This window comes from Sinocyclocheilus rhinocerous, unplaced genomic scaffold (genome assembly GCF_001515625.1).
Source record: "Sinocyclocheilus rhinocerous isolate Xijiao unplaced genomic scaffold, SAMN03320098_v1.1 scaffold942, whole genome shotgun sequence".
NCBI lineage: Eukaryota > Metazoa > Chordata > Actinopteri > Cypriniformes > Cyprinidae > Sinocyclocheilus > Sinocyclocheilus rhinocerous.
In genome coordinates, this window is record NW_015627890.1 from 980,396 (window position 1) to 995,349 (window position 14,954).

General features: G+C 36.6%; 1 protein-coding gene across 1 annotated transcript in view; it reads right to left on the reverse strand.

Moving 5' to 3' along the window:
* Window positions 1–13,678: 13,678 nt before the first annotated feature.
* The window catches only part of pak1 (p21 protein (Cdc42/Rac)-activated kinase 1), a 54,694-nt gene continuing 53,418 nt past the window's right edge, over window positions 13,679–14,954 (reverse strand). The window contains exon 15 of the mRNA XM_016547469.1: window positions 13,679–14,789. Coding sequence (XP_016402955.1) covers window positions 14,703–14,789 — 87 coding nt within the window. The 3' untranslated portion in view covers window positions 13,679–14,702. The remainder of the gene's footprint in view (window positions 14,790–14,954) is intronic.

The window sequence follows — 14,954 nt, forward strand, 5'->3', positions numbered from 1 at the left end:
GACTCCCAGATATGGACTGGACTGTTCATCATCTTTGTCCCAGACTGTGTGGTCTGATCTGTGCGGGGAATTCTGCTGAGAATAATGTCTGACCCGTCACTGATCTTCAGACAGACACATCAGAGCCTCCCCTCACAGAGCAGCTAAACCGGTTAGCACGGATTAGAGTAAAAACAGGAGAGATGTTATCCAGAACACTCACTGCTCAAGTTCACTCATGACAAGTCAGATTAATACTGATAAACTCCAGCACTACTAAATCGGTTTTATTCGGAGTGAGTCAGAACAGCATCTTGACCTTGTTTTCATGTGACACCTCATTCTTTCAGTAAGCAGTGTACAGTTTGACCGGCTCCTCATTCATGAGCACACAGTCAAAGTGGCAAGTGTTCACGATCAATAATGAGATCACAGAACAGCATGTTTCGTTCCACTGGGATGCCGTGGTGGGTTCAGTGTACAAAACACGTCTGAGCATCTGTCTGTGGCCTTTAAGGTTTAATGATCAGCGGAGCGAGAGACATCCTTGAGGTCGTGTTGTAGTTCGATGTCGAGGATGACTTTAATGAGAATACCTGCACTTAAGCCCCGCCCTGACCGGCTGTTGTCATGGCGACTGTCTGAAACCTGGCAGAGTTGATCTATCAAACTAACAAGAGACATTTATTCCCAGTTTTACTGCAAGTCCCCCCCCCAAAAAACGTCTTGCTTTGCAGTTAAAATGTGTCAACAAGATAAAAAAAGATCAATTTAACTGAGACACAATGTTGCATGAAATCTTAAGACATCTATTATAACAAAACATGTTTATAGATAATCAAGAAACTAAATATTTCTTACAAAGACAAATTACTTGTTGCATCACATCTTAAGGAATAAAAGATTACTAGTCATTCACTTTTATGCACGTCAGGCATAATTTTCTGAATGGTAAAATATGATGTTGTAAGATATCCATAATACAGATAACAGAGGAAACTGAGTTTTGCATGGTGGGTCGCACAACAAAACATACTGAATAAAAGCCAAAGATGTCACATGCTGACTGAAATCAAATCTGTTCTCAGCCGGAAGAATATGACTCTGTGTAGTTAATGCTGCTCAATGTGAAAGCACGCACGTGAAGGAGATTTACCGCTGATTACAGAACAGGCTTTCTGACAAGATACGCGTTAAATATCGCATGCGATTTATCGTGCAGCCCTAATTATAACAAAACATGTTTATAGATAATCAAGAAACAAAATATTTCTTACAAAGACAAATTCCTTGTTGCATCACATCTTAAAGAATAAAAGATTCCTAGTCATTCACTTTTATGCGCGTCAGGCATAATTTTCTGAATGGTAAAATATGATGTTGTAAGATATCCATAATACAGATAACAGAGGAAACTGAGTTTTGCATGGTGGGTCGCACAACAAAACATACTGAATAAAAGCCAAAGATGTCACATGCTGACTGAAATCAAATCTGTTCTCAGCCGGAAGAATATGACGTAACATTATAAAAACATTGTTGTTTGACTGACAGATATTGCCAGCACGCACTGATTAACTCAAACAGCAGTCTGTGAACGGCTGCACATTTGAAAACACAATTACAGGCTACTGCAAAAATAAAAACAGTGATGTAGTACTTGTGTTTTTAATGTTTTTTAATATTTTATATACTTTTTAAAGTTTTATTCTATAGTAAAAAATATTATATCATTATTATACAGTATATAATATTATTTTTTACTTTATATGAAATAAAAACACTACAGTTATAATCACAATAATAATATTTGCTATATTTTTATTCTACTGTACAATTTTATAAAATACATATTCTTTATAAAAATATAAAATATAAAAAAATAAATAATAGCATTTTAATGTAATATGCTTTTTGCACTATATATTAAAACCTCTGACACAGAGAAGAAGACACTGTTAAGTTTGTTATCTGAACTTTTTCATGGGCGCAGCCTATTGCGAATTTCTGGACTTGAACACAAAGACTTATAGACTGTCATGAGGTTAAACAGTGTTTAGATCAGCCCCTCCTGTCTTCTCATTATCTCATGGAAGATCATGTCAACTTAACTGCGACCCAGAATGCACAGCACCTCACATAATGCCAATTTCCTCATTACAATGAGTTTCAGAGACATATGAAACTACACACTTGTGTCAAAATCCTTTTGAAAGTGTTCATTTGGAAATATCATCTTTGTTACGCCCTTTGACCTAGAAATATACCACGATGGCACAATAAAACATTTTCCTCGCCTATCTATCTAGCATGCAAAATAGCTTCAGCTGAAATGACACAGTAAAACTGCCATAATGCAATAAAACAACACACAACTGATTTCACAACTTTAGGCCTCCCTAATGGAAATGCTATTGGGTTTTGTGTATGAGGCCGCAAGTCTTTAACATCGAATGACTTCGGGAGATTGTGGCGTAGAGTAAAAGCATTCTCACGCGCTGTCGCAGCAGAGAGAGGCTGTGCTTCATGCTCGCCGAGGCACAACGCTTTGTTTAGACACAAATAAACAATGCACACTAATAATGGCCGCTGTTAGCAGCAGCAGGACTATTGTTCATTCTTGCCCTTTAATCACTCCATGCACTCTGTGTCTCTCTCTCCACATTCAGTTCAATAAAACACTTTACTGACAAGACACTGGAGAAAAGCACTACCAGATTTTATAGAGTTGCGTTTTCTAATATTATGATTTATTTAATGTAGTTTTATTTATTTCATTCACAGCAATTCACATTGCATTCAAGGTATATGATGGTGCTATGGCCAGGGCTCGGGAGTAACGAAATACATGTAACGGCGTTACGTATTTAAAATACAAAATATGAGTAACTAGGGCTGCACGATTAATCAAATGCGATTGTCATGCGCATTTTGTTAAAAAACCCGGTTCTGTAATCAGCAGGAAATCATCATCACGTGCTTTCAGATGGAGCAGCATTTACTACACATAGCCGTAGTTCACTGACAAGTTACGCAAAAAAATCGCAGACGATTTTATTGCGCGATTATGAAATCGAAGAAATCGTTCGCGATAATGACAGCTGTTTGCATAGCTTCTCAGTGAACTACGGCTCTGTGAAGTAAATGCTGCTCCATCTGAAAGCATGTGAAAATACCACATTTAATGAATTCACACTTTGCATTCAGTTAACAGATCCATACGAATCATGCATGAAATAAAAGTTTATAAAGTCAAACGATAGCTTTGTGTGCTTTACAGATGAACTTGAAGTCTTTATTCATTCGAAATGTTCAAGAATAGATGATCTTTGGCGCGGTAATGCGAGTTCATGATCCTATTCGTGAACAGATGATTATTTTGATTCAATCTTTTAAATTAATCATTTATTTTGTTTAACGAAACCAGTGTGGATGGTTCACATTAAACGGGATAGATCTGGGGTGTGTGAAGTAATCACTTAAAGTTTGGTCCATTCATTAAACAAAACTATTGTATAACTTGGATAACTGTGCCAGTTGTTTTGGCTACTTTTATGATATGTTTGGTGTGTTTGGATTCATTTTGAAGCTTGGAATGCAGCATGAAACAGCACAGAATCCCATTAATTGTATTAAAATTGAATTTATATTGATTGGTAGATTTAAATGACACAATTGTTTTTTGTTGCTCATAGAAATGCTGTGGAAAACTGATGTTGTTAAAAATAAAATGCAAGGAAAACGCAAATCTTATGACTGGTAGATGTCACTTTTATTTAGAGTTGGAAAACATAAAAACAAGACATTAATATGTTCCTTTGTGCATAGCTTAAGTATTTCAAAGTATTCTTAAGTATTTAGATTAAGCTACTAAACCCGAGTAATCTAACGAAATACATTACTGATTACTTTTTAAAGCATGTATTTTGTAATATGTAGTGAAATACATTTTAAAAGTAACCTTCCCAGCCCTGGCTATGGCATTGTGTTTTGGGATATTGCTACAGGTGGTGGTTGCTAGGGTGTTTAGGGTTGTTGCTAGGTGGTTACTAGGATGTGTTGGGTTGTTGCTAAGGTGTTTAGGGTTGTTGCTAGGTGGTTACTAGGGTGTTTTGTGTTGTTGCTACAGTAGGTGGTTGCTAGGGTGTTTTGGGCTGTTGGTAGGTGGATGATAGCCTAGGTGATTGCTATAGTCTTTTGGGATGTTGGTACAGTAGGTGGTTGCTAAGGTTTTTTGGGTTTATGTTAGGCGGTGACATACTGGCCGCATGGATTGAGGTATCATTAATGTCAGCAGTGAAGCAGGTCCAGTTACATGATATTGAGAGTTACAGGTGTATTCAAATCACTAACCCAGAGTATGAGCACTAGTAATAGTCATGCTTGCTTCAGTTGACTTAGCAAAAAGGAAAGAATAAAAGGAAAAAAATCCTATTAACACTATCTCTCTCACACACACACACACCAGCACTTAACTATATCTGTATAAAGAAGGAAATGACCTGTTCGACCACGAACAGAAACAGACAATCCTCTTACCAGCCGCACGTCAAACCTCTTGTGCTGAACCGAATTAAAAACCACACAAACATATGACTGAGATCTCTCATTCTGGCTGCTTAGACAAGTTTTGTGATTGTGAAAATAGATTATAAAACCTAGTGATGATAACAGATGGCAAAATTCTGGTACTTTACACTATGGCACTGAATGATTACCATATTCATATATCATAGTAGCCTAGTACTAATAATATAATTAGCATGTCCAAAAAAACAAGGTATTACTATGGATTATTGTTATTATTATTATTGTAAGTTAAATAAATCCATTAGCTTGACATTTCACTTCAGTTTCCACTGTAGGAATGAAGCTTTCAACAGACTATACTGAACACTCACTCGCTCGCTTTTGTTGTCACTGTATTTCCAGAAGCGTCTGAACAATATAACGGGTCTCTTCAGTGACACTGTCGTTTATTTGCTTCGACAATAAACACCTGATGACTGACACACAGTATCATTGAGAACAGTGACAGGTTCATAGCCGACGCCGCGTCGCCAAAGTACGAACTAATAACCGAGAAATGCGTGTAAATCTTTTACTCACCGATCGTTCAGCGGTTATTGGGGGTTTTATCGATCATCTGCTGTATCGGAGGATCAGAGCAGCTCCGTATCGATCTGTGTCTCTGTGTTTGTGAACAGCAGCTGCTGCCGAACACCTGTTACTCACAAACTCCTCCCCCCCCACCCATCTCTCTCTCTCTCTCTCTCTCTCTCTCTCTCTCTCTCTCTCTCAGGCACCAATTTGCATGTTTTCTATGCTTAGGATTTATATTTATAGGCGTGTTTAATGTTTACATTTTCCTATTCAATATTAACCTGTAAATTTAAGGTTTAATATTTAATATTAAATAATAATTAATATTTACATTTAAAAGTTAGATTAAAGATTTACAATTTGTCCATGTATGCATTTAAAATTAGACTTTTTAATTTGACTGTACTATTTATGCAACTGCATATGCATCTTAGGTAAATTTCAGCAAAGCTATACTGTTTTTTGTCTCGAAATCGGTTAAAACTGTGTAAAATTATAACATTTTTATTTACCCTGGGGTCCAGGGAATATTTCTCAGTGTAGGTTTATTTTGTAATGGATTAAAATGAAAAATGACAACTTACCCTAACCTGACATTTATGAAAAATACTCGTCTTAAGACCACAGTTCAACCTTTTACTCAAAACATACCTTCATTATATAGTTTATATAGATGATTTTGTTAATTTTAGTCTACCTACCTATGCAAATGTTAGTTTGGAGGACAGAATTTAGACCTAGATGTTTGAAATCAACAAACAAAACCAGCTTTTAGTTAAAACAGATCATAGCTTTTGTGTATCACTTGTTTTTTTGTTTTTTTTTTGTATTCAGAACAGGCAGCTTGTCAATATGGGAATTGTTTGTTAAATGTAATTGGTTTGTATCTGCAAAATGATTTGAGTAATCAAAATTATTTTAACCAGCATAGGTTGTTGTTGTTGTTTTTTTCAGGTAAAAAAATGTTCCAGAGTGAAAACGAATTAAAAAGAAAGAAATAGTGACAATTTGATTGTTGAATTCTAAACTCTAATTGTTTGTGTTGTTGTTGTTGTTTTTAGCAAAAAGTAATTAAAAATTAAATAAAATTTAATAATTAAATTAAATACTGAAAATAAAATAATTTTAAATTTTAGGGCAAAAACAGTATGACTAAAATAACCAAGACAAAAACAGACTTCTAAGTACACTGCAGTCATTCAGTAGCATCCTGGTTTAGCTGCGTATAGGTGCTGGTATTATTAAACTGGACATTTGCATTTCATTCTCCAGTGGGTCAATCCTGAAGGAAACTGATCTTATTTTCTGGGGGGGGAAAAGGCTTAGTAGTGAGAGGCTGAATAATTACAGACCCAGTGAGTCATTTCTATAAACCCTGTGTGCACCTTTGTTTGTGAAAAACTCTCCAGCTCTCTCTCTCAGATCCAGCGGCTTGAATTCATAATTTGTTTATGACATAGCTCAGCTGTGACGCAGAAACTTTCATTTCTCTCATATTTGCTCTGTAATCTGCATCTAAGACTGCAGTGCGCTCACCGCAAACCTCTTCCTCATCTGCCTGTTCACATCTTCTGTTATGACATGGATTTGATGGCTTTGAATACAGACCTCAATTCTTATTTTATAAATTCGCATCTGTGCTATATGCACAGAAATCTGTGGTTTATTGAGGGACGATGGAAAATAAACAGAGAAATTTAGTTTGATTCAGTGCAATGGGATAAAATTATGCTTATTAAAAGAATAGTTCACCCCAAAATAAAAAATTTCTGCAAATGTACTCACCTTCAGTCCATCCAAGATGTAGATGAGTTTGTTTCTTCATCAGGTTTGTAGAAATCTAGCATTGCATCACTTGCTCAGCAATGGATGCTCTGCAGTGAATGGGTGCCGTCAGAATGAGAGTCCAAACAGCTGATAAAAACATCACAATAATCCACAAGTAATCCACACCACTCCAGTCCATCAGTTCACATCTTGTGCAGCCAAAATCTGCGTGTTTGTAAGCTGTTTGGACTCTCATTCTGATGGCACCCATTTACTGCAGAGGATCCATTGGTGAGCAACTGATGAAATGCTACATTTCTCCAAATCTGTTCACATGAAGGAACAAACTAGCCTGAGAGAGTATATTTTCAGCATGAAACGACAATTACTATACATTATTTTTCCACTCAAACTGCTTGTCGTGTCACCAATAGTGTATAGATGCACAGCTCAATGTGTATGGTCGCATACAGTAGCTCTCATATGACAGCTACAGCGATGGCAATTGATCATAAATTGATCTAGATTGTAGGGTGTGAGCTCACTTAATTGCATGGTAACGCAGTGGCGACAGCATCGAGCTAGAAAAGCTCTGCAGTCCCACATAGCGCTGCCTGGAAACACAAGAGCAGCATAGATCACAATCCCATGCCCTTGAATGTACAGCTTAACCCCGCGTGTCTCTGCTGGGGCCGCCCTGCGATTAATCCACGGCAAGCCCCTTGCAACAGAAACCATCTGCAAAAGTAACCAGTAACTGCACACATTACATCATTCAGGAGTTCCCCTGTAGGTCAATGTATGTACTGAAGACCAGGAAAAACACCTCACTGCAGCCAAATGTATCAGAAACACAAATTTTGTGCATTTGAATGTTTTGTTTTTTTTTACCTCTGTATGCATGGATACAGATAGATAGATGACAGACAGACAGACAGACAGACAGACAGACAGACAGAGAGAGAGAGAGAGAGAGAGAGAGAGAAAGAGATAGACAGACAGACAGACAGACAGACAGACAGACAGATAGATAGATAGATAGATAGATATAAAAATGATTACTCAATTCTGCTATTATTATTCTCATACGTCAGACACTCTAAAAGCATGCCAAATGAATAAACAATAATTAAATAATATACAAAAATAAAAAAAACAATAAAATAAAATAATGCATTTGTGTAGCTCCAAGAAAACTTTTCTGTCCAGATAATATGCACAGACTCTCTTAGACTCATAACCCAATCAAACAGCACACAGTGATGCTGTATATGTGAGTGTGAAGGTGAGAGATGAATGGCTGCGCGCGTCACTGTGAGCTCAATAGTTTCTCCTCTTAGAATGGAGAAACACTGATAAAGAATAATCAGAGGGAACAGGCAGTGCACTGGTGTATTCCTCCTTTATGAAAACCCTCCTACACTCATCAGCTGCTGACATGACGGATGGAGTTTAACACACAGAACAAAGTTGGAGGAAAGAAGGATGCCGTTATCCTGACTCATACTGTACCCTCATAAAAACTGAACTTTTGTATATGAAAAACTGATAAGCATTGCATATTCAAAAATTACATATTAATTCCACATTAATTCATAAACATGTTCCATACAGCAAAAAAAAAAGAAGAAAAAAAAGCTATTTTTTCTGGTCAAAATATATTTTAAATATTTCAAGCACAAGAAAATACATTTTTAATCATACAGTAGCTTACATTTAGGCTTTATGCATTATTTATTTTTATTTAAATGTGTTGTATGTTCAACAAATAAAATTAGTTGTCCATAACAAATGAAGGATTATAGACAACAAAGTTGGTACACAATGTGGAAACACTTAATTTTACAGTGTCCGTTATTACATGATGCTATTCTTAATTAATATAGCAATAACAATATGCAACATCTCTACTTAAATTAAATACACAGTAAGGCTGTAAGATAAAGTGTGATGAACATTGCAGATCAACACTGATAGACAATCCTAATTGAATGCAAACTAATTAACACATGAAACATGTTAAATATAACATATCATTAAAACAAGCAACAGCTATTCATGGTTAAACAGTTGTTTATATTGCAATTAATAAACACTGCATATGTGCAACATAGACACTACTGTATCATGTAAAGTGCAAGCAAACGCTGCGTATGCAACATTCATATACAGTGTAATCCAGCAGTTATGAAATGAAACCGCATGAAAGGCTCACCTGTGTGTGTCTGTGATGTTGCGGTGTGTCAGAGTGAAGGCAGTCTGTGCTGCAGTGAGCGCATCTGTACACGCTCACAGTGTGCTCACCATCAGCACCACAACACGCTGCCTGTGACGGATGAAGACACATGCACCGTTACTGACGTGTGAAGCTGTGAGTCCATGCTGAAGCATGTATATTAAGTTTTACTCAAATATGCTATATGTTCCTACATTTTATAGACAACAAAGTTTTTCTTCAAATGTGACATATGTTAATTTTCTTGGATTGAAATATATGGGGGGCAAAATTCAATTTTACATTCCTTTATATATATATATATATATAACACTACTGTATCATGTAAAGTGCAAGCAAACGCTGCGTATGCAACATTCATATACAGTGTAATCCAGCAGTTATGAAATGAAACCGCATGAAAGGCTCACCTGTGTGTGTCTGTGATGTTGCGGTGTGTCAGAGTGAAGGCAGTCTGTGCTGCAGTGAGCGCATCTGTACACGCTCACAGTGTGCTCACCATCAGCACCACAACACGCTGCCTGTGACGGATGAAGACACATGCACCGTTACTGACGTGTGAAGCTGTGAGTCCATGCTGAAGGTTTCGCATTACCGCAGTGCTGCTGATGCAGGGACTCCAGTGAGCTCAAGGGTATCGATCACTCTTATGTAATTCAGCTCTCATAGCGCAGGACGAGAAACAAGATTTTGGTGTTGATTACCCTCTGGCAGTCTATGTTTCTGATGCACACATAATTCACTGTGATACCTTATTATACATAATTTCAATGCATTATATTTAGTCCCAAATCCTTTTGATCTAATTTATAACGCATTATGTTTACCTATTCATGGTTCTCCTCTGCAGTGAATGGGTGCCGTCAGAATGAAAGTCCAAACCATAAGGACATTTTTAACTTCAAACCGTTGTTTCCAGCCAAAATACGAGTCCTCTATCCATAATATTGCTTTCTCCTGTGAAAAAGTGGTCTGGTCTGAATCAGTTCAAAACTGTTTTAAACAGAAATGTGGGTGCATGGATTTTGATGTGAGAGACAATAGAAGATGGACCTTTTCACTGGAGGAAGCGTTATTATGAATTATGGACTCGCATTTTGGCCAGAAGTGAAGGTTTGAAGTTAATAACGTCTTACTGATGGATTTGCTTCTTACAAACACGCAGTTTTTGCTTCACAAGGCGTTACTTGCTGGACTGGAGTGGTGTGGATTACTTGTGGATTATTGTGATGTTTTTATCAGCTGTTTGGACTCTCATTCTGACGGCACCCATTCACTGCAGAGCAAGTGATGGAATGCTAAATTACTACAAATCTGTTCCCATGAAGAAACAAACTCGAGTGTGTACATTTTCAGCAAAAGCCTAGATTTCCGTGATTGTTAGCAGTATTAAAAAAAAGTGTTACCGGTAACAAATATGAGGTCAGGTGGCTTTTTATTAGCTTTCAGAAACAGATTTATATTTTCTCATAAAAAGAGCTGTCTGCTCAACTCGCAAAATCCCAGATGTTTCATGTTTTGAAAGGATTCCTGGATGCTCTTTCTAGTTAATGAACAAATCATGCATAAATTTACTTTAATTCAATGCATTAAACCCAATGGTGTGTTTGGCTTTTTCTTCCTTATTCATGATTCATTTTGAGGAATGTGTACAGTATATGTGGTTTCCACATCCAGTACTTCACAGTAAACGCTTATACAACCTGAATGATCACCTCTGCACTGGAATCTGTGTGGCTTTAAGACAAGTTTCCGTGTTTTGTATATAAACACATCATCCTGATTTACAAAAATACAGTGCTTCTAGCCTCTTTTGAGCTAAAAAGGCTCCATTTATTAAGTGAAAGGTCTGGAAATGTCAGTGTTTCAGTAAAATACAATAAATACAGCACTCACATTTTGTTGGATTTGGATTTAATTTTGACCTAACTTTGATGAAACTTCTGGACCTTTATCATTTAACTTCGATTAAGATTATTCTATCTAGACACACAGAACGCTTTTTGTTATTATTGCTACCTGTCACTTAGCAGAAACATCAATGCAAATACTTATACTTTTAAAAATAAAAGTTCTTTATTGGCATTGGTGGTAACATGAAAAACCTATCAAATACTTTTTGTGGAATGGAAAGGTTCAATGGATGTTAAAGGTTCTACATCAAACCATCAATGTCAATAAAGAACCTTTATTTTTAAGAGTTCCAACTACAGCTCACATAACAGAATATTTCAAAGCTTCCTTAATATGATTGCATTATCTTAGAATCAGGATCAGGCTTTTGTTACATTGTGCCAAAGTTCCATGTTTTCTGTTACAAGTTACTTTGTATCAAAGTTCCAGTTTTTAAAAGCTGAAAACATTCCAGAACAACGAGAGCTCAAGGTTCTTCCTCAAACCTTCACTGGAATCCTGTCTTCCCAGTGTTTTGTGTGGCACTGGCAGATTTCCAAGCCATTAAACGCCATCTCAGCAGTGCCTCAGAAATGACTGCACCGAGAATAAGGAGAGAAGCGACGGGGGGCGTTCCAATCACTCCTTTACATAAACGCTCATGAGGACGGCTCTGCTGGGTTTCAGCCTCATTCTCTCTCTGCAGCGCTGCAGAGGAACACAATTAAACACCCCTGGAGCTCCAGCCATGGAGTCAAAAAACCGTAAATTGCTTTAGATAAAAGTCATCTGCAAAATAACCCAATGCCAAACAAGCAACCAATCTGCTGCATTACAAAACTAAGTATTAGCCATCCAGATTGGTCCGGTCCACATCCCAAAATCCAAAACCCTAGCAGCTTAAACGTCGAAGAACGTTAATAATCAGATTGTTTTTAAAAATAGACAATCTTCTCATTGATTGTTGGGTTAGAGATTAGCGTGTGGCTTCATCTCTGTGCATTTTATGACTTGTAATGTTGTTTTTTCAGATCAGGATTATCGAATGCCATTTCATTGCATAATAATTCATACATATCTCCTCTATGTTTTATGAAATTTCCACTATAAAGGGCTTTTCTCTGGTAATCATGCTTAAAAAGTGCAATTTTCATAGAAATGATTTTGTTAAGCTTCAAATACAACTAAAGCGCATATATCGAAGGGGATGTTTAACCAAAAATGAGAACTCTCAGATCATTTACTCGTCTTTATATTGCTCCAAACTTTCAAACTTGTTGTCAGGTTTCAAATACGACAAAAACATCCCTCCTGTGGTACTGTATGTACCATAAAAGTAGTTCAGATGATTCCTGTATTTTTGCAGCATAAATCACCTTGCACTTTTGTTGCATGGAAAAGAGCAGCAGATTTTCTGTGTAACGTCGCTTTTTGTGTTTCACAGAAGAAAATATGGGTTCGGAACAACACGAGGGTGAGTAAAAGCCAGGTTTTGAGTGAACTAATCCTTTCACAATCCAGCTATTCTCACAAATAGCCAGCAGTGGAAAGAACATTTTGTTCAAACACTGCAAGCATTTCATAACGGCTGTTTTGCAGTGTTTTATAACAGTGAGCAGGTCTCTGGTGCTCTTTCCAGCTAATCATCTCAGAAGTGCGTGACGGAAGTACAGTAATCCTGAAAATGCACAGAAATGAGAAGATGAATGCAAACCGAAGTTAAAACCTATTTGACTCCATATAAGCACATCTTTGTGAATGATAAGCAGAGTACAGAAACATACTCAAAACAAGCACAGACATTTAGTTTCAGGTCAACTGTGACTGTGTTCGGAATGGAAAACGAGCGCATTGCAGTATGCAGTTACAAAGGACAATATTCCTCATGTGCAGAGTACAGTACAATTATCATCTCAGAATATTTATATTTCAGCTATATTAATATTTAAATTATACAAGACAACTATATTGAATTATCGTGTATTTTTTGTTGAAATGTTTTTTTCACCTTTTTATTTTTTTCTTCTTTTTTTAAAGAAAATCCTCATTATGACTAACATCCAATTATAATCTCAGAAATAAATATAGTTATTTAATCTTTAAATCAAATTTTGTGTAAAAATATTTAAACTTTTACCTATGATTATAAAAAAAAGTTATATAAATAAATAAATACAAATACAAATCATCATTAGTTCCAGAGTACAGTCCAATTAATAATAATCTCAGAAAAATAAATAAAAAATAAATCAAATTTAACTTTTACCTTTATTTGTCTTTTTTTTATTTTATTTTTATCCTTATTTCCAGAGTAGTCCAATAATAATCTCAAAAATTAACATGGTTATTTAATGACTTATTATTTGTCTTTAAATATAAATTTGTGTAGAAATTTTTTTAACGTGTACCAATAATATAAAATAAAAAAAATTTCCTCATTATGTTGGTTAATTTATTATTTTTAAACTTATTTTTGTGTAAAAATGCTTTAACTTTTACCAATAATAATAATAATAATAATAACGATAATAAATCAATATGTCCACCATCCAAAAATAGATAAACCAAAAAAAAAAAAAAAGTAATGTAAGGTTTTTTTCACGTTTTTACATTCAAACTCTTTGAATTCAATAAAAAATAATGAGTCAAACAAGAGATGAAAAGATCATAATATAATAAAAAAGTTATTAAACACAAAGTTCAAGTTGAGAGCATTGCATTTTGGGACACATTTAGCAACACCGCATTTACGAAAAGATCACCTGGACACTGTAATTCATTCTGAAGTTTATTCGTCCCATTTCAATTAAGAATTTCAATTCATCAAAAGGCCTTATAAAGAGTTTATGGTTCGCAGAAACACACTGATTGCTTACAGGAAAGATTCTCTTCTAAATAAATCCCATCAGTCCACTGAAAGAATCCGAATGGTGACAGATTGCATCTTCGTGTGTTGTGCCGTCTTCATACGTCCTACTATTCACGTCACAGTTTAAGGCCCAAGGGTACGTGAACGTAATATCAGAACATTTCAATTCTATTAATGTTTATGGCAAACACAAAACATCGTAATGCAGTCATGTTTTGTTGGGTTTCCGACATGTGGAGGAATTATGGGACAGAATGGACCTCAGGTGATAGTTTCATCATCAGAAATGCAGTCTCTTCATGCACAAGCATCCTTCATAGTACCTTAATCAATAGTCTGTTGCAATATCAAAAAAACGTACATCAGACGAGATCTTTCTGTCGCAATCTCAGCTAATCTATGACCCGGCGAACGCACACACACTCGCTCACACACACACACACAGAAAACATTATAAAATGAACGAAAACCCCAACAAATACACACATGAAAACATCAATCATGTTCCCATGATCTGAACACAAAAGTAAACGACAAAAAAAAAAAGCAACAGAAAAACTGACAGTGAGACCCAGAGAGAGTCAGCCGGGGGAAATCCCCCATAATGCTTTGGGCCTGACGCACCGTGGCCCTTTGTTTCCAGTGATGTCATCATTCAGAGTCATCTTTTTCGGTGACCACAGCAGTGAGCGCAGACGCCCCTCGGACCCTAAAACATCAGCAGTAGAGGGCGAGGGGCGGATGAACCCTCGGCATGAGAGCTCCTGCGCGGGGCGAGAGAGAGAGAGACGGCTGACGGGGAGCTCTGGGGGTCGGGGCGGAGGACAGGTGGGGCCGGGAGTCGTCCCGTAGAGGCTAGCGGTTGTTTTTGGCCGCCTCTTTGGCTGCTATGATCAGCGGCGTGAGGCTGGACAGAGGCTTGGCCGCTTTCAGGAACTGGTGCTGCGGGGAGAAAGACAGAGACGTCACTTCTGCTCACCGAGGCTGCATTGATTGCATCAAAAATACAGTAAAATCAGTAAAATCCTGAAATATTATTACAATTTTAAACAGCTGTTTTCTATGTGAACATATCGTAAACTGTAATTTATTTTTGTGATCAAAGCT